The sequence below is a fragment of the Thalassophryne amazonica genome, chromosome 9 (assembly GCF_902500255.1).
Source record: "Thalassophryne amazonica chromosome 9, fThaAma1.1, whole genome shotgun sequence".
Lineage (NCBI taxonomy): Eukaryota > Metazoa > Chordata > Actinopteri > Batrachoidiformes > Batrachoididae > Thalassophryne > Thalassophryne amazonica.
This window is the reverse complement of record NC_047111.1, coordinates 16,177,238-16,202,158: the sequence shown is the minus strand read 5'-3', so window position 1 is coordinate 16,202,158 and position 24,921 is coordinate 16,177,238. Positions and strand designations below refer to the sequence as shown.

Sequence of the window (24,921 nt, the reverse complement as noted above, 5' to 3'; positions counted from 1 at the left end):
AGCATTAGTGAAGGTTACAAATGATCTTCTTATGGCCTCGGACAGTGGACTCATCTCTGTGCTTGTTCTGTTAGACCTCAGTGCTGCTTTTGATACTGTTGACCATAAAATTTTATTACAGAGATTAGAGCATGCCATAGGTATTAAAGGCACTGCGCTGCGGTGGTTTGAATCATATTTGTCTAATAGATTACAATTTGTTCATGTAAATGGGGAATCTTCTTCACAGACTAAAGTTAATTATGGAGTTCCACAAGGTTCTGTGCTAGGACCAATTTTATTTACTTTATACATGCTTCCCTTAGGCAGTATTATTAGACGGTATTGCTTAAATTTTCATTGTTACGCAGATGATACCCAGCTTTATCTATCCATGAAGCCAGAGGACACACACCAATTAGCTAAACTGCAGGATTGTCTTACAGACATAAAGACATGGATGACCTCTAATTTCCTGCTTTTAAACTCAGATAAAACTGAAGTTATTGTACTTGGCCCCACAAATCTTAGAAACATGGTGTCTAACCAGATCCTTACTCTGGATGGCATTACCCTGACCTCTAGTAATACTGTGAGAAATCTTGGAGTCATTTTTGATCAGGATATGTCATTCAAAGCGCATATTAAACAAATATGTAGGACTGCTTTTTTGCATTTACGCAATATCTCTAAAATCAGAAAGGTCTTGTCTCAGAGTGATGCTGAAAAACTAATTCATGCATTTATTTCCTCTAGGCTGGACTATTGTAATTCATTATTATCAGGTTGTCCAAAAAGTTCCCTAAAAAGCCTTCAGTTAATTCAAAATGCTGCAGCTAGAGTACTGACAGGGACTAGAAGGAGAGAGCATATCTCACCCATATTGGCCTCTCTTCATTGGCTTCCTGTTAATTCTAGAATAGAATTTAAAATTCTTCTTCTTACTTATAAGGTTTTGAATAATCAGGTCCCATCTTATCTTAGGGACCTCATAGTACCATATCACCCCATTAGAGCGCTTCGCTCTCAGACTGCAGGCTTACTTGTAGTTCCTAGGGTTTGTAAGAGTAGAATGGGAGGCAGAGCCTTCAGCTTTCAGGCTCCTCTCCTGTGGAACCAGCTCCCAATTCAGATCAGGGAGACAGACACCCTCTCTACTTTTAAGATTAGGCTTAAAACTTTCCTTTTTGCTAAAGCTTATAGTTAGGGCTGGACCATCCCTTAGTTATGCTGCTATAGACGTAGACTGCTGGGGGTTCCCATGATGCACTGTTTCTTTCTCTTTTTGCTCTGTATGCACCACTCTGCATTTAATCATTAGTGATCGATCTCTGCTCCCCTCCACAGCATGTCTTTTTCTTGGTTCTCTCCCTCAGCCCCAACCAGTCCCAGCAGAAGACTGCCCCTCCCTGAGCCTGGTTCTGCTGGAGGTTTCTTCCTGTTAAAAGGGAGTTTTTCCTTCCCACTGTAGCCAAGTGCTTGCTCACAGGGGGTCGTTTTGACCGTTGGGGTTTTACATAATTATTGTATGGCCTTGCCTTACAATATAAAGCGCCTTGGGGCAACTGTTTGTTGTGATTTGGCGCTATATAAAAAAAATTGATTAGATTAGATTAGAAAACATGTCATAAAATTATTAGCTTATTCTTTTACTAATACAGCCCCTTTCTACAAGTATTAAGACTTTATTCTTGTAATAGCCATTTTCCCAATAACAATACAGGCCTCAAACACTGCCTGCCCTATAGGAACCCTCACCAGACACGAATTTTTGAAAAATAACATAGATTGCGTAATTAAAAAATAATGCTAAATATCTATTAATTTGGTGCCATCTACAGCACTCTGATCAGCCCTGCAGTGCTGAATCAGTTACAAACCATGATGGAAAAAAGGTCAGCACTTAGTTTTTTCTCCTGTTTGGAGCTTCACCTGTGAGTCAAAACAATTGTTACAAATTTTGTCTTAGAGATCATGTAAGTGGCTTTAATGTAAATTCCGCAAGAGTACGTAACGTCTCCGGAAATATAATCTAAAATGTGATTCTGTTGTGTGAACCAGCGGACTTTTGCACTTTAGGCTTGTTTAAGGTGAAAATACTGTCAATTAAACAGCCATAGATTTGTTAAGCAGAAAACTGTAAAAATCTTTGATTCATGACGATTTTGTATCCAGGTTTTAACTTTCAAGGAGGAAATTCAAAAGTGAAAACAGTCTTGATCAAATAAGATAATTATTTACCTAGATTTATATATATATATATATATATATATATATATATATATATATATATATATATATATATATATATATATATATATATATATATATATATATATATATATATATATATATATATATATATATATATAAAGTGTTTGGGGTATAATGTTAAACATCTCCAAAGTCCAACAATTCCACAAGTGTTTTGGTAGCTGTTCTCTTGCAATAAACATAATTTAGGACTGCCACAGCTTGTTTGAGACCTTTGTGACATATGTAACAAAAAATACCCCCCACCCCACCAATTTTTTTTATTTTTTTGTTTTACTTCATATCATGAAAAGACCCCCCCCCCCCCCCCCCCCCCCCCAACCACCCCCACTGCACTCAGTGACTCAGGATTACTTTATTTCACAATCATAGAAAGAAAAAAGTACATTTAAAATAGGGGGAAAACTGAGTAGTATAAAAATATTTATGTCTTTACAAAATCTGAATGGATCTCAACATTCTTACTTTTTTCTTTTTCAGGCATTGTGACTTTATTCTTATAACCATATAAAAACATGAATTAATTTCAATTTTAAAAAATGTTAACAGTACTTTTGGGGAAAATGTACCTTTTACAAAATACAGTGAATACTTTCCAGATGTCCTGTATGCGGGCTTCCTTTTCATGAGCATGTTTACCAAAAACCCGTTCTTCTTTCACGCTTTTCAGAAGGGTTTCAGGTGAATTCAAATTAAGAAATGTGAGCACGTTCTCCACAGCTGAGCGCCACCTGGAGATTTAAGGAGCCGTAAAGTGGACAGGTACGGGATTTAAATGCTGCCACCAGACATTTATTACAGGTTTAATCTGGTTTTAGCAACTATACTCAAGAAGAGTCCTCATATTATCAATCAATCAATCAATCAGTTTTTTTTATATAGCGCCAAATCACAACAAACAGTTGCCCCAAGGCGCTTTATATTGTAAGGCAAGGCCATACAACAATTATGTAAAACCCCAACGGTCAAAACGACCCCCTGTGAGCAAGCATTTGGCTACAGTGGGAAGGAAAAACTCCCTTTTAACAGGAAGAAACCTCCAGCAGAACCAGGCTCAGGGAGGGGCAGTCTTCTGCTGGGACTGGTTGGGGCTGAGGGAGAGAACCAGGAAAAAGACATGCTGTGGAGGGGAGCAGAGATCGATCACTAATGATTAAATGCAGAGTGGTGCATACAGAGCAAAAAGAGAAAGAAACAGTGCATCATGGGAACCCCCCAGCAGTCTACGTCTATAGCAGCATAACTAAGGGATGGTTCAGGGTCACCTGATCCAGCCCTAACTATAAGCTTTAGCAAAAAGGAAAGTTTTAAGCCTAATCTTAAAAGTAGAGAGGGTGTCTGTCTCCCTGATCTGAATTGGGAGCTGGTTCCACAGGAGAGGAGCCTGAAAGCTGAAGGCTCTGCCTCCCATTCTACTCTTACAAACCCTAGGAACTACAAGTAAGCCTGCAGTCTGAGAGCGAAGCGCTCTATTGGGGTGATATGGTACTACGAGGTCCCTAAGATAAGATGGGACCTGATTATTCGAAACCTTATAAGTAAGAAGAAGAATTTTAACTTCTATTCTAGAATTAACAGGAAGCCAATGAAGAGAGGCCAATATGGGTGAGATATGCTCTCTCCTTCTAGTCCCCGTCAGTACTCTAGCTGCAGCATTTTGAATTAACTGAAGGCTTTTTAGGGAACTTTTAGGACAACCTGATAATAATGAATTACAATAGTCCAGCCTAGAGGAAATAAATGCATGAATTAGTTTTTCAGCATCACTCTGAGACAAGACCTTTCTGATTTTAGAGATATTGCGTAAATGCAAAAAAGCAGTCCTACATATTTGTTTAATATGCGCTTTGAATGACATATCCTGATCAAAAATGACTCCAAGATTTCTCACAGTATTACTAGAGGTCAGGGTAATGCCATCCAGAGTAAGGATCTGGTTAGACACCATGTTTCTAAGATTTGTGGGGCCAAGTACAATAACTTCAGTTTTATCTGAGTTTAAAAGCAGGAAATTAGAGGTCATCCATGTCTTTATGTCTGTAAGACAATCCTTCAGTTTAGCTAATTGGTGTGTGTCCTCTGGCTTCATGGATAGATAAAGCTGGGTATCATCTGCGTAACAATGAAAATTTAAGCAATACCGTCTAATAATACTGCCTAAGGGAAGCATGTATAAAGTGAATAAAATTGGTCCTAGCACAGAACCTTGTGGAACTCCATAATTAACTTTAGTCTATGAAGAAGATTCCCCCATTTACATGAACAAATTGTAATTGTAAATCTATTAGACAAATATGATTCAAACCACCGCAGCGCAGTGCCTTTAATACCTATGGCATGCTCTAATCTCTGTAATAAAATTTTATGGTCAACAGTATCAAAAGCAGCACTGAGGTCTAACAGAACAAGGACAGAGATGAGTCCACTGTCCGAGGCCATAAGAAGATCATTTGTAACCTTCACTAATGCTGTTTCTGTACTATGATGAATTCTAAAACCTGACTGAAACTCTTCAAATAGACCATTCCTCTGCAGATGATCAGTTAGCTGTTTTACAACTACCCTTTCAAGAATTTTTGAGAGAAAAGGAAGGTTGGAGATTGGCCTATAATTAGCTAAAATAGCTGGGTCAAGTGATGGCTTTTTAAGTAATGGTTTAATTACTGCCACCTTAAAAGCCTGTGGTACATAGCCAACTAACAAAGATAGATTGATCATATTTAAGATCGAAGCATTAAATAATGGTAGGGCTTCCTTGAGCAGCCTGGTAGGAATGGGGTCTAATAAACATGTTGATGGTTTGGATGAAGTAACTAATGAAAATAACTCAGACAGAACAATCGGAGAGAAAGAGTCTAACCAAATACCGGCATCACTGAAAGCAGCCAAAGATAACGATACGTCTTTGGGATGGTTATGAGTAATTTTTTCTCTAATAGTTAAAATTTTGTTAGCAAAGAAAGTCATGAAGTCATTACTAGTTAAAGTTAATGGAATACTCAGCTCAATACAGCTCTGACTCTTTGTCAGCCTGGCTACAGTGCTGAAAAGAAACCTGGGGTTGTTCTTATTTTCTGCAATTAGTGATGAGTAGAAAGATGTCCTAGCTTTACGGAGGGCTTTTTTATAGAGCAACAGACTCTTTTTCCAGGCTAAGTGAAGATCTTCTAAATTAGTGAGACGCCATTTCCTCTCCAACTTACGGGTTATCTGCTTTAAGCTACGAGTTTGTGAGTTATACCACGGAGTCAGGCACATCTGATTTAAAGCTCTCTTTTTTAGAGGAGCTACAGCATCCAAAGTTGTCTTCAATGAGGATGTAAAACTATTGACGAGATACTTGCGCCTTGGGGCAACTGTTTGTTGTGATTTGGCGCTATATAAAAAAAATTGATTGATTGATTGATTGATACTCTATCTCACTTACAGAGTTTAGGTAGCTACTCTGCACTGTGTTGGTATATGGCATTAGAGAACATAAAGAAGGAATCATATCCTTAAACCTAGTTACAGCGCTTTCTGAAAGACTTCTAGTGTAATGAAACTTATTCCCCACTGCTGGGTAGTCCATCATAGTAAATGTAAATGTTATTAAGAAATGATCAGACAGAAGGGAGTTTTCAGGGAATACTTTTAAGTCTTCTATTTCCATACCATAAGTCAGAACAAGATCTAAGATATGAGTAAAGTGGTGGGTGGACTCATTTACTTTTTGAGCAAAGCCAATAGAGTCTAATAATAGATTAAATGCAGTGTTGAGGCTGTCATTCTCAGCATCTGTGTGGATGTTAAAATCGCCCACTATAATTATCTTATCTGAGCTAAGCACTAAGTCAGACAAAAGGTCTGAAAATTCACAGAGAAACTCACAGTAACGACCAGGTGGACGATAGATAATAACAAATAAACTGGTTTTTGGGACTTCCAATTTGGATGGACAAGACTAAGAGTCAAGCTTTCAAATGAATTAAAGCTCTGTCTGGGTTTTTGATTAATTAAAGCTGGAATGGAAGATTGCTGCTAATCCTCCGCCCCGGCCCGTGCTACGAGCATTCTGACAGTTAGTGTGACTCGGGGGTGTTGACTCATTTAAACTAACATATTCATCCTGCTGTAACCAGGTTTCTGTAAGGCAGAATAAATCAATATGTTGATCAATTATTATATCATTTACCAACAGGGACTTAGAAGAGAGAGACCTAATGTTTAATAGACCACATTTAACTGTTTTAGTCTGTGGTGCAGTTGAAGGTGCTATATTATTTTTTCTTTTTGAATTTTTATGCTTAAATAGATTTTTGCTGGTTATTGGTAGTCTGGGAGCAGGCACCGTCTCTACGGGGATGGGGTAATGAGGGGATGGCAGGGGGAGAGAAGCTGCAGAGAGGTGTCTAAGACTACAACTCTGCTTCCTGGTCCCAACCCTGGATAGTCACAGTTTGGAGGATTTAAGAAAATTGGCCAGATTTCTAGAAATGAGAGCTGCTCCATCCAAAGTGGGATGGATGCCGTCTCTCCTAACAAGACCAGGTTTTCCCCAGAAGCTTTGCCAATTATCTATGAAGCCCACCTCATTTTTTGGACACCACTCAGACAGCCAGCAATTCAAGGAGAACATGCGGCTAAACATGTCACTCCCGGTCCGATTGGGGAGGGGCCCAGAGAAAACTACAGAGTCCGACATTGTTTTTGCAAAGTTACACACCGATTCAATGTTAATTTTAGTGACCTCCGATTGGCGTAGCCGGGTGTCATTACTGCCGACGTGAATTACAATCTTACCTAATTTACGCTTAGCCTTAGCCAGCAGTTTCAAATTTCCTTCAATGTCGCCTGCTCTGGCCCCCGGAAGACAATTGACTATGGTTGCTGGTGTCGCTAACTTCACATTTCGCAAAACAGAGTCGCAAATAACCAGAGTTTGATCCTCGGCGGGTGTGTCGTCGAGTGGGGAAAAATGGTTAGAAATGTGAACGGGTTGGCGGTGTACACGGGGCTTCTGTTTAGAACTACGCTTCCTCCTCACAGTCACCCAGTCGGCCTGCTTTCCCGGCTGCTCGGGATCTGCCAGGGGGTAACTAACGGCGGCTAAGCTACCTTGGTCCGCACCGACTACAGGGGCCTGGCTAGCTGTAGAATTTTCCACGGTGCGGAGCCGAGTCTCCAATTCGCCCAGCCTGGCCTCCAAAGCTACGAATAAGCTACACTTATTACAAGTACCGTTACTGCTAAAGGAGGCCGAGGAATAACTAAACATTTCACACCCAGAGCAGAAAAGTGCAGGAGAGACAGGAGAAGCCGCCATGCTAAATCGGCTAAGAGCTAGTAGCTACGCTAAGCTAGCGGATTCCTAAAAACACGCAAAGTGAATAATGTGTAAATAATTTAGAGGTGATTCAGCAGAAGGAGTGCTTTAGTTAAGGCACGTAAAGATTATACTGGGAAACAAATCGTAATCTAGATAACTAGATCAATCTAACTGCGCAGATTAAACAGCTAACAGATACAGAAAAACACCGCTGTGCTCCGGAACAGGAAGTGATACAATACCGCAGTGAGAACCAACCACCAGTAGAGGCAAGCAAGCAATATTAGAGACAACCACCACTGGCTGGACAATATATGAAACGCAATTAAAGGCCAATATTGGCCCCCTAAATCTTTTTCTATAACTGACAAGTCGGTATTAATGCTTCACCACAGCATCTCATAATTATGTGAGCATTTCTACGCTTTGTGACAAGGTGCCGCCCCGATGCCATGGCACATGCCTGCACCGGAGATGTTACAACCTGTTCACCAACACGTGCAAGTCAACCAAATTTATACAATCAGAATATACAATAAAATGGCCAGAGTTACTGAGCAACACTTTGTTCTGCACCGTGGAGCCAAGTAAGAGATTAATGAAAATGAAAACCATTGTTAGCTGCAACCCAACCATAAAATGTAACAAAGGGCATCATGTCAAAGGTCATGCATGTTTGTTTCACCTCCACCTTCGTGTAGGAAAATGTTGCCTCAGCCGTTCGTGGAAAATGTCAGGCGGGTTTTAGCTGGAAAGCACTTTTGTTTCACATTTCAAAATCTAACTTCAGGCTACATGTGTTGGGATGAAACAACATAAATGTCCTTTAAATCAAAATACCAGTGTGATCTTTTTACGTCTGACCTCCTTAAAGGCAGCATCCAGATCTGAAGCCATTCTGCAGACACTTTCTTTAAAGTGTAGGTGACACTAAAAAATGTGCAAAAATAATCACTAAAAATGATGAAATGTTGATTTTAAAAAATCCTGAACAATAAATGCGCAGGTGAAGGATAAACTACAGCTGTCTGAATCTTGCGCTCTATTTCAGCCCTCAGCCGCGGCCATATTGTTGCTACGTCATCACCAGAACGGGACCTGCTGATTCAAGCCCAAATCAATTGTAAACACAGCTGACATCGAGCTGTTCACGGATTTTTTTTTTTTTTTTTTTATAGTGTGGAGCTTTTTTTAAAAAGTCCAGTCTGGAGGACTTTTTTTTTTAAAGTCCATTCTGAAGGTGTTTCTGTTTTTTGGCAGCACTTCGGTCGTAATCACCTGATAAAAAAAAACAGTTTTATGATTTGTGACATTAGAAAAATATGGTGAGGAAGTGTGGAGTTTTTTATTTGTTTTTTTTTTTTTTTTTTTTTTTTTTATTACTTAGAAACAATTTCAAATCTGAAAAATGACACGAGGGACTGAAAATATCAGCTATTTTTAAAATAAATATTGTTTTCCTTCTTGAATATGTTATTATTAAATATTAAAACCATTCACACAAGAAGTAAATATATAGTCTTACCTGTGCATTTCAGTGAGATCATCTTAAAACTTATAAACCTTTACAAAACCACATCTGAAAAATAATTGAATTCCTTCTGTTCTGGTTGAAGAAAACTCCATTTGACACATGGGAATTTGGTGCCAGGTTCCAGTGCAGCTGTAATCAGTTATTGAGGCTGATCGATCCAGTCTGTGCTAACGAGCGGCTTTGCGCTGCAGGATAAAGACTCGGAGCGCCTCATCTGCTCATAACATCTCAGTCTGCACACGATGACATTATCCCATCATCTAGAAAACAATAAAATAATGTGACGCTCCTCAGTTTTGTCTCCATGTCAAGTGGAGCAACCAGGGACTCTGTGCAAGTGCGCGCTCGTCAATGTAAATGTTCCACCTGCCATTCTGCCGGCGAAAAGTAACCGTTCTGACACCGAAAACATGGTGCAGCGCCAACCCGAACCACGGGGCTGTCAGTCGTGTGTAAAAATTAATGGGACAATTAAGATAATGGTTCCAGAGCTGACGCCACTTCCAGCTTCTTCTTGTCCAATGTCGGCACGCCGGGAAATCTTTTAGTGGCGTGCAGTTCAAAAGCCGAATATTTAGCTTTTGAAGAACTGCGCACCAGGAAATGATAAATTTCAAACTGTTGTTTAATTTTAGTCTTAAATATTCATGAAAACATGGCATTACGTATCACCTACACTTTTAAGTCCAGGCTCCAGAAACCACCGGAGGTGTTTTAATACAATTTATCATTAGTTAACAATCACTTTGACGGGTTTATAAACTTATTTTTACCACAAAATTCTGAAGATCTCAAACCCAGTCAGCTGAAATACTGGAGTCATGTTGCTAAAAGTGATGATGTAATCATGTCTAATTTGCATATGGCAGGAAGTGGAACCACACTCTGTTCTCTTGAAGGTTTTGTTGGGGGGGAGATGGGTGGAGACTATAGAGGGTTTTCATGTGACGTATCGGTCACGTCATTTTGTGTCCCGTGGCCATTCTGGATTACGCGGTGGCCGCTGTGATACACTACGTGCATTTGGCGAAAAATTGCAGAAGCTTCAACGTCGGTGTGAAGAAGCCTCACGGCACCGTGGCACACAGAGAGATCCGCCACTACCAGAAATCCACTGCTCCCAGAATTTTATTTTATTCGGCAATAAAATTGACCAGTTTGTTGAGTACAAGTCACCAGATAAGCCTTTTAGTCACCAGAGAAGGTCAAAAAGTTGGTAAATCTAGTGACAGCATCACAAAAATAGTGATTTTGCTTTATGTTCTCGAGATACACACGACATCTGTAGTTACACTGCCCCCTAGAGGTGACATGGGTATTGCAGCTGCCTTGTCTTAATTTCACAGGATGCAGAAAAATCATCTTTAAAATGAACGCATTGCATGTGCATCGCGAACATACAGCTAAAAAACAAACATGGTCGTGTCGAGTACTTAAGTCAATGCCTTCAACTGCATTCTTAAAGAATTCTAGAGTTCAAAATTACAGAATTTGGGTGGTCAAAGAACTACTAAAGCACTGTTTACTCACAAGCTGAACTGAAACCAGAGGAAAGGTTTATTCAAGAGCCCGAGAAAAACGCCCTGATTTTAATTCCAACACTGCATTCACACATTGAGTTTTATTCAGAAAAAGGATCCTCCGAAGAGAACTAGTACCAAAGACATCCAGTCGTCGCCTTACTGTAGGTCACTGGTTAGTGTCCAAGTCTTACAGGAAGCACCAGCACCTGGGATTTGGACCTTTCTTCTCCTGCAAAGATATCAATGTCACCAAACACCTCTAACCATATGAAGATGTCTAAGGATCTCAATGGCTGAGGACCAAGAGACACAAAGGTCACTGCTGAGATGAATGTCTCCACAACCTCTACTGTTTCACCACATTCTGATCCAGGATGTCACTGGATGTTCAGATCATAATCTTGATCTAGAACAATCGGAAATGCCGACACTCATCTTCTCAAGTGCTGTAATCAAGGAACCCATTAACTCTGCAAAGATCAAAGCATCATCTCTGAAGTCCAGGTCATTAAACCTTTCATTGCTGACAAAAGCACCTAAGTTGCAGGTTTCAACAACGCTGCTACCCAACACCCAGTCCAACACCCTGTCCAACACCCTGTCCTACCCAACACCCAGTCCAACACCGTACCCGACACCCAGTCCAACACCCTGTCCATCACCCTACCCGACACCCAGTCCAACACCCTGTCCAATACCCTACCCAACACCCAGTCCAACACCATACCCAACACACAGTCCAACACCCTGCCCAAAACCCATGACACCACCCTACCCAACACCCAGTCCAGCACCCAGTGCAACACCCTGTTCATGCCTTCACTGAACACTGTAGGAGCCAGAACATATATCTGATGGAACACCAGAATTTGCAGGGAAGAAGTCTGAGATTCTGTCCTTGGTCCACACAGCAATCATAGTCCCAGTGTGAAGGCTGACTGTGATGAAATTCTTCATACCAGAGTTTTTACAGATTTTACGAGCTTTCTCAAGTTGTGGTTATCTGATGATATCTCATTGGCTCAACGGTAGTCTGCATTAACCCACAATGCATTCAGTGTCTTCATCACAAAACAGGCTATACGAGGTCTGTTAGAAAAGTATCCGACCTTATTTTTTTTAAAAAAACCATATGGATTTGAATCACGTGTGATTGCGTCAGACAAGCTTGAACCCTCATGCGCATGCATGAGTTTTTTCATGCCTGTCGGTTGCGTCATTCGCCTGTGAGCAGGCTTTGAGTGAGGTGTGGTCCACCCCTCTCGTCTATTTTTTATTGCGAATAAATGTCTGAACGATTTGGAGCTTTGCTGCATCAATTTTTTTCCAGAAACTGTGAGAGACCTCCAGGTGGACACCGTTCGAAAAATTAATATGGCTTTCAGGGACGATTTTAAGGGGATTAAACAGATTACGGGGTGTTACTGCCACTTTAAGGACTGCCCACAACTGCTGAGAGCGCGGCGCGCTCCCAGCCCCCATCGACAGGCTGACACCCCGCTGGAACAACCAGATCATTTCCAACGTGAAAGCTTTGTTGATCCGAGACCTCATCTGACTTTCACAAAAAGGCAGAAGATGTGGACATCAGCACTTATTCCGGCACATTCCACCGTTACAGGAGTTTTTTTCATGGAAAGAAAAGCGGAGGGACGCGCCACGGCTCCGTTCATTACGCGGGACAAAACCGCCTCGGTGTTGGTCTCTCAGGACAGCTTTCAGGTGTATTTCAGACGGATTCCGGTTGCTTTCCAGTCGTGTAAATATCCGATTGTGATTGTGCATGAGCTGGACATGCCAGAACATGTCCCGTGAGGCTTCATCACGGCGTTGCTTTGCGCCGAGCGGCTGCACTGCGACGCGCGGAACTCCTCCGCACATCTGTCTTAATGTGCCGGAAAAAGTGCTGATGGCCACGTCTTTTCACAATTCCTGTGCTAGTCAGATGACATACCGGATCAAGACAGCGTCCAGTTTAAAAATGAACAGCACAGTTCACTGTTACAGGAGTTTTTGTCATGGAAAGAGAAGCTGCTCCACCGCGTGTCGCGGTGCAGCTGCTCGGCGCAAAGCAACACCGTGATGAAGCCTCATGGGACATGTTCTGGCATGTCCAGCTCATGCACAATCACAATCGGATATTCACACGACTGGAAAGCAACCGGAATCCATCTGAAATCCACCTGAAAGCCGTCCTGAGAGACCAACACCGAGGTGGTTTTGTCCCGCGTAATGAACGGAGCCGTGGCGCGTCCCTCCGCTTTTCTTTCCATGAAAAAAACTCCTGTAATGGAGGAATGTGCCGATAAAGTGCTGATGTCCACATCTTCTGCCTTTTTGTGAAAGTCAGACGAGGTCCCGGATCAACAAAGCCTTCACGTTGGAAATTATCTGGTTGTTCCAGCGGGGTGTCGGACTGTCGATGGGGGCTGGGAGCGCGCCGCACTCTCAGCAGTTGTGGGCCGTCCTTAAAGCGGCAGTAACACCCCATAATCTGTTTAATCCCCATAAAATCGTCCCTGAAAGCCATATTAATTTTTCGAACGGTGTCCACCTGGAGGTCTCTCACAGTTTCTGGAAAAAAATTGATGCAGCAAAGCTCCAAATCGTTCAGACTGTTGTGTGGGCCGCTGAAGAGGAGGTACTGCTGGCCCACTACCAAAGGGCGCTCTGCCTGAAGTGCGGGCTTCAGGCACGAGAGGGCGCTGCCGCCTCACAAGAACAGCCGGGGTGACAGCTGTCACTCATTAACTATGACAGCTGTCATCAATCACCAGGTCATCAACCACACACACAAAAGACGGACGACATCTCCACCTCGTCGCCGAGATATCATCTACCTCTATGGTAAACTCTCAGCCGTTTGACTGTGCCGTTACGCACGTGATCTCTTTTCTGAGTGTTTGCAGGAGTTGCTGTAGCTGCTGTCAGCTGGGTGCTGCGCTTTGTGGTCCGTGTTGGAGTGACGTTCTTCACCCTCACGCCAAAACGATAAGTAGCTCTTAGGCTCTGCACAACTGTGTTCTGTGTTAAAGGTGGAGATATTGTTTCCCACCTGGAAAGACGACTTGCTGACTGTTTACTGAGTGTATTGTCACACACTCATCACATCTGTTCTTCTGCTTCCTGCCAGCAGTACCAGATCCGACAGTCAGAGACGGTGACCACCTGGGGACTCGGGACTTGGCGGCTCCAGTATCCTTCGGGTTCGGTGGCAGTGGAATTCATGTGGGATCCGGTTCTACTCGAGACGAACATCTCCTATCCTCGAGCCTACCCACACATCACCTTATATATTTTGATTGTGATCCAAATTCTGCGTTTGTCTGTATTTTCGTTGTGCACAATTCACAACAGTAAAGTGTTGTATTTTTGGCTCATCTATTGTCCGCTCATTTACACCCCCTGTTGTGGGTCCGTGTCACTACACTTTCCCAACAGGATATCTTGGCCATCATCATGGATCCCGAGGGGCGTCAACCATCTGTTGGACAGCCAATGGAAGAGCAGGGTGCACAGGCATCTGCAGGAGGCGTGTTAGGTGAGTTGCAGCAAATCCTCACCGCCTTTACTGCTCGGTTGGATCTAATGACTGAGCAGAACGTCATCCTCAATCGCCGGATGGAGGCTCTCACCGCGCAGGTGGAAGCGCGCGCTCAGGGCGCTGCTGCAGCTCCTCCTCCTGCTGACCCGGTGCCGAATATAGACATTCCACTGGTCATTCAACGACCCCCCCCCACCATCCCCTGAAGCATACATAAGTCCCCCAGAGCCGTACGGGGGTTGTGTGGAGACGTGCGAGGACTTTTTAATGCAGTGTTCGCTCGTGTTTCCACAGCGTCCCGTGATGTATGCGTCCGATGCCGGTAGGGTGGCTTATGTGATTAATTTGCTTCAAGGTGAGGTACGCGCCTGGGCTACGGTGCTCTGGGAGCAGAATTCACGGCTCCTTACCTCTTATACTGGGTTTGTGAGGGAGTTCAGAACAGTATTTGATCACCCAAACAGAGGCGAGACTGCTTCAACAGCGCTGCTGTCAATGAGACAGGGGCGTCGGAGTGCAGCTGAGTATGCGGTCGACTTCCGCATCACGGCTGCGAGGTCCAGCTGGAATACCGCTGCACTCCGCGCCGCCTTCGTAAACGGACTGTCGTCAGTCCTGAAGGAGCATCTGGTGGCTAAGGATGAGCCACGGGGGGAGCCACTGTTCCCCCACACCGTCCGTACGACTGCGCCATTGATTTGATCCCGGGCACTGAGTATTCGTCCAGCCGGCTGTACAACCTCTCACATCCGGAACGCGAATCAATGGAGACCTACATCCGGGACTCGTTAGCTGCCGGGCTGATCCGGAACTCCACCTCACCGATGGGTGCAGGTTTCTTTTTTGTGGGAAAGAAAGACGGCGGACTCCGTCCATGCATTGACTACAGGGGACTGAACGAGATCACGGTCCGCAACCGGTACCCTCTACCCCTGTTAGATTCGGTGTTCATGCCCCTGCATGGAGCCCAAATATTCACAAAACTCGATCTTAGGAATGCGTACCACCTGGTTCGGATCCGGAAGGGAGACGAGTGGAAGACGGACTTTAACACCCCATTAGGTCACTTTGAGTACCTGGTCATGCCGTTCGGCCTCACCAACGCCACCGCGACGTTTCAGGCTTTGGTAAATGACGTCTTCAAATCAAATCAAATCAATTTTATTTATATAGCGCCAAATCACAACAAACAGTTGCCCCAAGGCGCTTTATATTCAAGGCAAAGCCATACAATAATTACGGAAAAACCCCAACAGTCAAAACGCCCCCATGTGAGCAAGCACTTGGCACCAGTGGGAAGGAAAAACTCCCTTTTAACAGGAAGAAACCTCCAGCAGAACCAGGCTCAGGGAGGGGCAGTCTTCTGCTGGGACTGGTTGGGGCTGAGGGAGAGAATCAGGAAAAAGACATGCTGTGGAGGGGAGCAGAGATCAATCACTAATGATTAAATGCAGAGTGGTGCATACAGAGCAAAAAGAGAAAGAAACACTCAGTGCATCATGGGAACCCCCCAGCAGTCTAAGTCTATAGCAGCATAACTAAGGGATGGTTCACGGTTACCTGATCCAGCCCTAACTATAAGCTTTAGCAAAAAGGAACGTTTTAAGCCTAATCTTAAAAGTAGAGAGGGTATCTGTCTCCCTGATCCGAATTGGGAGCTGGTTCCAGAGGAGAGGAGCCTGAAAGCTGAAGGCTCTGCCTCCCATTTTACTCTTAAAAACCCTAGGAACTACAAGTAAGCCTGCAGTCTGAGAGCGAAGCGCTCTATTGGGGTGATATGGTACTATGAGGTCCCTAAGATAAGATGGGACCTGATTATTCAAAACCTTATAAGTAAGAAGAAGAATTTTAAATTCTATTCTAGAATTAACAGGAAGCCAATGAAGAGAAGCCAATATGGGTGAAATATGCTCTCTCCTTCTAGTCCCTGTCAGTACTCTAGCTGCAGCATTTTGAATTAACTGAAGGCTTTTCAGGGAACTTTTAGGACAACCTGATAATAATGAATTACAGTAGTCCAGCCTAGAGGAAATAAATGCATGAATTAGTTTTTCAGCATCACTCTGAGACAAGACCTTTCTAATTTTAGAGATATTGCGCAAATGCAAAAAAGCAGTCCTACATATTTGTTTAATATGCGCATTGAATGACATATCCTGATCAAAAATGACTCCAAGATTTCTCACAGTATTACTAGAGGTCAGGGCAATGCCATCCGGAGTAGGGATCTGGTTAGACACCATGTTTCTAAGATTTGTGGGGCCAAGTACAATAACTTCAGTTTTATCTGAGTTTAAAAGCAGGAAATTAGAGGTCATCCATGTCTTTATGTCTGTAAGACAATCCTGCAGTTTAGCTAATTGGTGTGTGTCCTCTGGCTTCATGGATAGATAAAGCTGGGTATCATCTGCGTAACAATGAAAATTTAAGCAATGCTGTCTAATAATACTGCCTAAGGGAAGCATGTCTAAAGTGAATAAAATTGGTCCTAGCACAGAACCTTGTGGAACTCCATAATTAACCTTAGTCTGTGAAGAAGATTCCCCATTTACATGAACAAATTGTAATCTATTAGATAAATATGATTCAAACCACTGCAGCACAGTGCCTTGCCTTTAATACCTATAGCATGCTCTAATCTCTGTAATAAAATTTTATGGTCAACAGTATCAAAAGCAGTACTAAGGTCTAACAGAACAAGTACAGAGATAAGTCCACTGTCTGAGGCCATAAGAAGATCATTTGTAACCTTCACTAAAGCTGTTTCTGTACTATGATGAATTCTAAACCCTGACTGAAACTCTTCAAATAGACCATTCCTCTGCAGATGATCAGTTAGCTGTTTTACAACTACCCTTTCAAGAATTTTTGAGAGAAAAGGAAGGTTGGAGATTGGCCTATAATTAGCTAAGATAGCTGGGTCAAGTGATGGCTTTTTAAGTAATGGTTTAATTACTGCCACCTTAAAAGCCTGTGGTACATAGCCAACTAATAAAGACAGATTGATCATATTTAAGACCGAAGCATTAATTAATGGTAGGGCTTCCTTGAGCAGCCTGATAGGAATGGGGTCTAATAGACATGTTGATGGTTTGGAGGAAGTAACTAATGAAAATAACTCAGACAGAACAATCGGAGAGAAAGAGTCTAACCAAATACCGGCATCACTGAAAGCAGCCAAAGAGAACGATATGTCTTTGGGATGGTTATGAGTAATTTTTTCTCTAATAGTTAAAACTTTATTAGCAAAGAAAGTCATGAAGTCATTACTAGTTAAAGTTAAAGGAATACTCGGCTCAATAGAGCTTTGACTCTTTGTCAGCCTGGCTACAGTGCTGAAAAGAAACCTGGGGTTGTTCTTATTTTCTTCAATTAGTGATGAGTAGAAAGATGTCCTAGCTTTACGGAGGGCTTTTTTATAGAGCAACAGACTCTTTTTCCAGGCTAAGTGAAGATCTTCTAAATTAGTGAGATGCCATTTCCTCTCCAACGTACGGGTTATCTGCTTTAAGCTGCGAGTTTGTGAGTTATACCACGGAGTCAGGTACTTCTGATTTAAGGTTTTCTTTTTCAGAGGAGCTACAGCATCCAAAGTTGTCCTCAAAGAGGATATAAAACTATTGACGAGATAATCTATCTCACTCACAGAGTTTAGGTAGCTACTCTGCCCTGTGTTGGTATATGGCATTGGAGAACATAAAGAAGGAATCATATCCTTAAACCTAGTTACAGCGGTTTCTGAAAGACTTCTACTGTAATGAAACTTATTCCCCACCGCTGGGTAGTCCATCAGAGTAAATGTAAATGTTATTAAGAAGTGATCAGACAGAAGGGAGTTTTCAGGGAATACTGTTAAGTCTTCAATTTCCATACCATAAGTCAGAACAAGATCTAAGGTATGATTAAAGTGGTGGGTGGACTCATTTACATTTTGAGCAAAGCCAATCAAGTCTAACAATAGATTAAATGCAGTGTTGAGGCTGTCATTCTCAGCATCTGTGTGGATGTTAAAATCGCCCACTATAATTATCTTATCTGAGCTAAGCACTAAGTCAGACAAAAGGTCCGAAAATTCACAGAGAAACTCACAGTAACGACCAGGTGGACGATAGATAACAACAAATAAAACTGTTTTTTTGGACTTCCAATTTGGATGGACAAGACTAAGAGTCAAGCTTTCAAATGAATTAAAGCTCTGTCTGGGTTTTTGATTAATTAATAAGCCGGAGTGGAAGATTGCTGCTAATCCTCCACCTCGGCCAGTGCTATGAGCGTTCTGACAGTTAGTGTGACTCAGGGGTGTTGACTCATTTAAACTAACATATTCATCCTGCTGTAACCAGGTTTCTGTAAGGCAGAATAAATCAATATGTTGATCAATTATTATATAATTTACTAACAGGGACTTAGAAGAGAGAGATCTAATGTTTAATAGACCACATTTAACTGTTTTAGTCTGTGGTGGAGTTGAAGGTGCTATATTATTTTTTTCTTTTTGAATTTTTATGCTTAAATAGATTTTTGCTGGTTATTGGTGGTCTGGGAGCAGGCACCGTCTCTACGGGGATGGGGTAATGAGGGAATGGCAGGAGGAGAGAAGCTGCAGAGAGGTGTGTAAGACTACAACTCTGCTTCCTGGTCCCAACCCTGGATAGTCACGGTTTGGAGGATTTAAGAAAATTGGCCAGATTTCTAGAAATGAGAGCTGCTCCATCCAAAGTGGGATGGATGCCGTCTCTCCTAACAAGACCAGGTTTTCCCCAGAAGCTTTGCCAATTATCTATGAAGCCCACCTCATTTTTTGGACACCACTCAGACACCCTACAATTCAGGGAGAACATGCGGCTAAACATGTCACTCCCGGTCCGATTGGGGAGGGGCCTAGAGAAAACTACAGAGTCCAACATTGTTTTTGCAAAGTTACACACTGATTCAATGTTAATTTTAGTGACCTCCGATTGGCGTAACCGGGTGTCATTACTGCTGACGTGAATTACAATCTTACCAAATTTACGATTAGCCTTAGCCAGCAGTTTCAAATTTCCTTCAATGTCGCCTGCTCTGGCCCCCGGAAGACAACTGACTATGGTTGCTGGTGTCGCTAACTTCACATTTCTCAAAACAGAGTCGCCAATAACCAGAGTTTGTTCCTCGGCGGGTGTGTCGCCGAGTGGAGAAAAACGGTTAGAAATGTGAACGGGTTGGCGGTGTACACGGGGCTTCTGTTTAGAACTACGCTTCCTCCTCACAGTCACCCAGTCGGCCTGCTTTCCCGGCTGCTCGGGATCTGCCGGAGGGGAACTAACGATGGCTAAGCTATCTTGGTCCGCACCGACTATAGGGGCCTGGCTAGCTGTAGGATTTTCCAAGGTGCGGAGCCGAGTCTCCAATTCGCCCAGTCTGGCCTCCAAAGCTACGAATAAGCTACACTTATTACAAGTACCATTACTGCTAAAGGAGGCCGAGGAATAACTAAACATTTCACACCCAGAGCAGAAAAGTGCGGTAGAGACAGGAGAAGCCACAATGCTAAACCGGCTAAAAACACACAAAGTGAATAATGTGTGAATAATTTAGAGGTGATTCAGCAGAGGGAGTGCTTTAGTTAAGGCATGTGAAGATTACACTGTGAAACAAATCGTTATCTAGTTAACTAGATCAATCTAACTGCGCAGATTAAACAGCTAACAGATACAGCAAAACACAGCTGTGCTCCGGAACAGGAAGTGATACAATACCGCAGTGAGAGCCAACCACCAGTAGAGGCAAGCAAGAGCTTCAACTTCAATTCAAATTCAAAAACTTTATTTGTCCCCAAAGGGCTATTCGGGACTTGCGGGACTTCCTGCACCGATTCGTCTTCATATACCTAGACGATATTCTCATTTTTTCCCCGGATCCTGAGACCCATGCCCAGCATGTACGTCAGGTCCTGCAGCGGTTGTTGGAGAACCGGCTGTTTGTGAAGGGCGAGAAGTGTGAGTTCCACCACGCTTCTTTGTCCTTCCTGGGGTTCATAATCTCCTCCAACTCCGTCGCCCCTGATCCGGCCAAGGTTGCGGCGGTGAGAGACTGGCCCCAACCGACAAGCCGTAGGAAGCTGCAACAGTTCCTCAGCTTTGCGAATTTCTACAGGAGGTTCATAAAGGGCTACAGTCCGGTAGTTAGCCCCCTGACAGCTCTGACCTCCTCCAAAGTACCATTTACCTGGTCGGATTGGTGCGAGGCCGCGTTTAGGGAGTTGAAACGCCAGTTTTCGACTGCACCAGTTCTGGTGCAGCCCGATCCTAGCCGCCAGTTTGTGGTAGAAGTGGATGCCTCGGACTCAGGCATAGGAGCCGTGCTGTCCCAGAGCGGGGAGTCCGATCAGATTCTCCATCCTTGTACCTATTTTTCACGCAGGTTGACCCCAGCTGAGCGGAACTATGACGTGGGCAATCGGGAACTCCTCACGGTGAAGGAGGCTCTTGAGGAGTGGAGACATCTGTTAGAGGGAGCCGCGGTACCATTTACGGTTTTCACGGACCACCGGAACCTGGAGTATATCAGGACCGCCAAGCGGCTGAATCCCAGGTAAGCCTGCTGGTCATTGTTCTTCAGGCGTTTTGACTTCTGGATCACCTACTGCCCCGGGACCAAGAACCAAAGATCGGATGCTCTGTCCCGGGTTCACGAAGTCGAAGTCAAAACTGAGCTGTCGGATCCGCCGGAATCCATCCTACCTGAGTCCACTATCGTGGCCACCATCACCTGGGATGTGGAGAAGACCGTCCAGGAGGCCCTGGCACGGAACCCGGACCCAGGTAACGGACCGAAGAACCGCCTCTACGTCCCACCAGAGGCCAGAGCTGCCGTCCTGGACTTCTGTCACAGTTCCAAACTCTCCTGCCATCCAGGGTTGCGAAGGACCGTGGCAGTGGTCCGGCAGAGCTTCTGGTGGGCGTCCATGGAAGCCAACGTCCGGGACTATGTCCAGGCCTGCACCACCTGCGCCAGGGGAAAAGCTGACCACCAACGGGCACAGGGACTCCTCCAACCGTTACCTGTGCCCCATCGCCCCTGGTCCCACATCGGCCTGAACTTCATCACGGGCCTCCCGCCGTCCCGGGACATGACTACCATCCTCACGATAGTGGACCGATTCTCCAAGGCGGCCCACTTCGTGGCCCTCCCGAAGCTCCCTACTGCCCAGGAGACAGCAGATCTCCTGGTCCACCACGTCGTACGTCTGCATGGGATACCCGTGGACATCGTCTCGGATCGAGGTCCCCAGTTCTCCTCTCAAGTCTGGAGGAGTTTCTGCAGGGAACTGGGGGCCACCGTGAGCCTCTCGTCCGGGTATCACCCGCAGACCAACGGACAGGACAGGCAGAACGGGCCAACCAAGAACTGGAGCAAGCCCTGCACTGTGTGACGCATAACAGCCAGGTGTCCTCTGCCATTGGCCTCTCCCCATTTGAGGTGTGTCTGGGGTACCAGCCCCCATTGTTTCCTGTGGTGGAGGGAGAGGTCGGTGTGCCCTTGGTCCAGGCCCACCTGCGGAGGTGCCGTCGGGTGTGGCGCACCACCCGTTCTGCCTTGTTGAAAGCCCGGATGAGGGCCAAAGCCCATGCAGATCGCCGGCGTTCCCCGGCCCCTGCATACCAGCCCGGGCAGGAGGTATGGCTTTCCACGAAAGACGTTCCTCTACAAGTGGACTCGCCAAAACTCAAAGACAGATACATTGGACCATTTAAGATCCTCAAGGTCATCAGTCCTGCCGCAGTGAAGCTCCAGCTCCCAGCTCCAGGTTGAAACCCTATCACACCTCACCCCTCTGTGCTCCCGGAGTGGCGCCGCCTCCTGCCCGGATCATCAACGGGGAGCCGGCTTGGACTGTGCGTCGGCTCCTGGACGTCCGCCGGAAGGCCCGGGGTTTCCAGTACTTGGTGGACTGGGAGGGTTATGGACCCGAAGAACGCTCCTGGGTGAAGAGGAGCTTCATCCTGGATCTGGCCCTCCTGGCCGATTTCTACCATCGCCATCCCGACAAGCCGGGTCGGGTGCCAGGAGGCGCCCGTTGAGGGGGGGGGTCCTGTTGTGTGGGCCGCTGAAGAGGAGGTACTGCTGGCCCACTACCAAAGGGCGCCCTGCCTGAAGTGCGGGCTTCAGGCACGAGAGGGCGCTGCCGCCTCACATGAACAGCCGGGGTGACAGCTGTCACTCATCAACTATGACAGCTGTCACCAATCACCAGGTCATCAACCACACACACAAAAGCCGGACGACATCCATCAAATTGTTGTCATCCCAAAAGAAGTGTGTGTGTGTGTGGGGGGGGGGGGGGGGGGTCCCACTGGGAAAAGGCAGTGGAGCTTGTGAACCAAAGGAAGTATGGAAGCCAGTTCCTGAGAGCTGATTAGGAAAAAATAGCATCATACTTTTATCTATGAGATAAAACATTAAGCCATACCAGTGATAACAATAATATCTTTTGACAGTATTGTCATTTATTAAGTCATAATTAACTCATAACCTCATAAATCTGACCTGGCAACTTAATCACGAGTTAATAGCTTCTAATCAGGTATATCAGGTATAAATCACTCATGACTGAGCATCTTCTCCTGACGAGTTAGTAACCAGTTAAGTTACCTGACACAGTGACTCAGTACATCATGACTGACTATCAGTACGACTAAACGTCTCAGTTACGATCTGGTGATTGTGACTTTGATTTGCTGTGTCCTGTTTGAGGGTTATTATCTAATTATGAGTAAATGATAAAGATTTATTTTATTAATTGATTTAAATTCGGCATTAATTGGCTTCTACACATTTGGGACAGTGTTTGATTGCGGAGAGGTCCAGTGGACACACGCGCGCACTTTGCCGCTTTGATGTGCTGCAGTGGCGGAGCGCACGACGGGACGCGCACGACGGGACGCGCACGGCGGGACGCGCACTCCAGCCTGCAGATCTGCAAAAAAAAAAAAAAAAAAAAAAAGCCCGCTGCGTGTGCGTGGAGGCGCTGAGACGTGTGTGCGCACTTTGAGTGACGGGAAGAAGTGGATCCACTCACCGATCTGGACGCTGCTCGGGAAAGCTCCCATCGTCAGTCCCCAGAAGCCCGAGAATACGAGGAAGCAGCCGCCGGCAGAAATCCTCATTTTGTTTCGGTTGCAAACCGGAGCAGCTCGAACCCGGGTCCGGCACCGACACATCCGGCGCTCCTTAAACATCCATGCGGGCTTCGGACGGTGGCTTCCCTCCGCAGTGCCGCGCGTTCGTCCGTGCGTCCGTCGCTGGAGGTTTTTGCGCAAATCAGCAGCGAGCGCGAGCCAGAGGCGCACAGCCACGGTGCGTCAGGCGGGGGGGGGGGGGGGGGGGGGGGTCCGAAAACTTCACCGCACACACACATTCATTCAGTATGAGGAGGACGCCCCCTAAAGACCAGAAAAGGGGGGGGGGGGGGGGGGGGGGCTGTGATGCTGTTCAACATTTATGTTATTTTACAAAAAGAACAAATTCACACCTGCAGTCAAAACAACTGCATTACAGATTTGATCATTTCCTGCATTTAAAGAGTTTTTTTAAATACACACATTTTTTTAAATGTGTCTAAAGCTGCTGTTTATATAAATCCTCCATGATATATACACCCCCCCCCCCCCCACACACACACACACATTACACCTGAAATATTTCAGTGCATTGTGTGTGTGTGTGTGTGTGGGGGGGGGGGGGGGGGGCTGCTCGTTTGTTATAATTTCCTGTCTGAATGATGTGAATTCAAGTTATGATCAGGTTCAGAATCCTCTTCACTTCTAAAATCCCTTAATTAAAAAGAATGTCAATGTTAAACTGTACAAAAAATGTCCTGGCCCTGCCTCTTTATTCGACATTATTATTATTATTATTATTATTATTATTATTATTTTACAGGCAAAAATGTAACATGCAGGTGGTTGGTGACAGAGCCGTATATAGGAATGTGAAAGGGGGGGTTCAAATCCTTGAGTTGGGGGTCCAGTGGGCCGCAGGGCCCCTGGTGGGGTCGAGGGGCAACGCCCTTGTGGATTTCGAGGGGTAAAAAGCTACATAAATTTCATTTCAAACCCCAAATGTATCATTTTAGGAAATACATTTTTATATACAAATAGTCCTTGCTTGGGACCATAAGAACCACCCAGGAAGAACCAAGATAACATTAATGCAAACTTTATACCTGCCTGTTGGTTGCAAATGATGCAACCAACAGGCGTGAAAAAACTCACACATGCGCACGAAGGTTCAAGCTTGGCTGATGCAAGTACACATGATTCAAATCCATATAGTTTTTGCGAAAAATAAAAAGGTCGGATAGTTTTCTAACAGACCTCGTATTTAGCTGTATTAATATTCGCGTTTACATTATGGATATGTACGTATATGTACGTTATGTATTAAAATAGCGGTATTTAATTTGGTGACCTTGTTTAACTCGGGAAATTCGCATAATAAATCCCACGCGAATATTTGCACCTTTACAGTATTTCCAACAGGAAGGAGAAGCTCCCTTTATTTCTCACCTTATACATACAAACATGTTTTTACAAACCAGACAAGTGTAATTGTGTGTCTACATGGGTATTTACAAGCCTACTAGTCTGTTTGATATCAGAGGAGGATAGGGATCAGGGAGCAAAAATTCTCAACCCCCATGGGAAAAGTTTATCTAGCAGTTTCCCCTTTCATCACTTAAGGGATTACTCTGGCAGAGGAAATTTAAACTTGAGGG

The 24,921-nt window shown here is 44.5% G+C and overlaps 1 protein-coding gene across 4 annotated transcripts in view; it reads right to left on the bottom strand.

Moving 5' to 3' along the window:
- gria4b (glutamate receptor, ionotropic, AMPA 4b) overlaps positions 1–23,502 on the bottom strand; it is a 263,186-nt gene extending 239,684 nt beyond the window's left edge. For 3 of the 4 annotated variants that reach the window (XM_034177668.1, XM_034177666.1, XM_034177669.1), the window contains exon 1: positions 23,224–23,502. In XM_034177668.1, coding sequence (XP_034033559.1) covers positions 23,224–23,383 — 160 coding nt within the window. In that variant the 5' untranslated portion in view covers positions 23,384–23,502. The remainder of the gene's footprint in view (positions 1–23,223) is intronic. The other variant, XM_034177665.1, reaches the window with a different exon arrangement.
- Between the last annotated feature and the right edge of the window lie 1,419 nt (positions 23,503–24,921).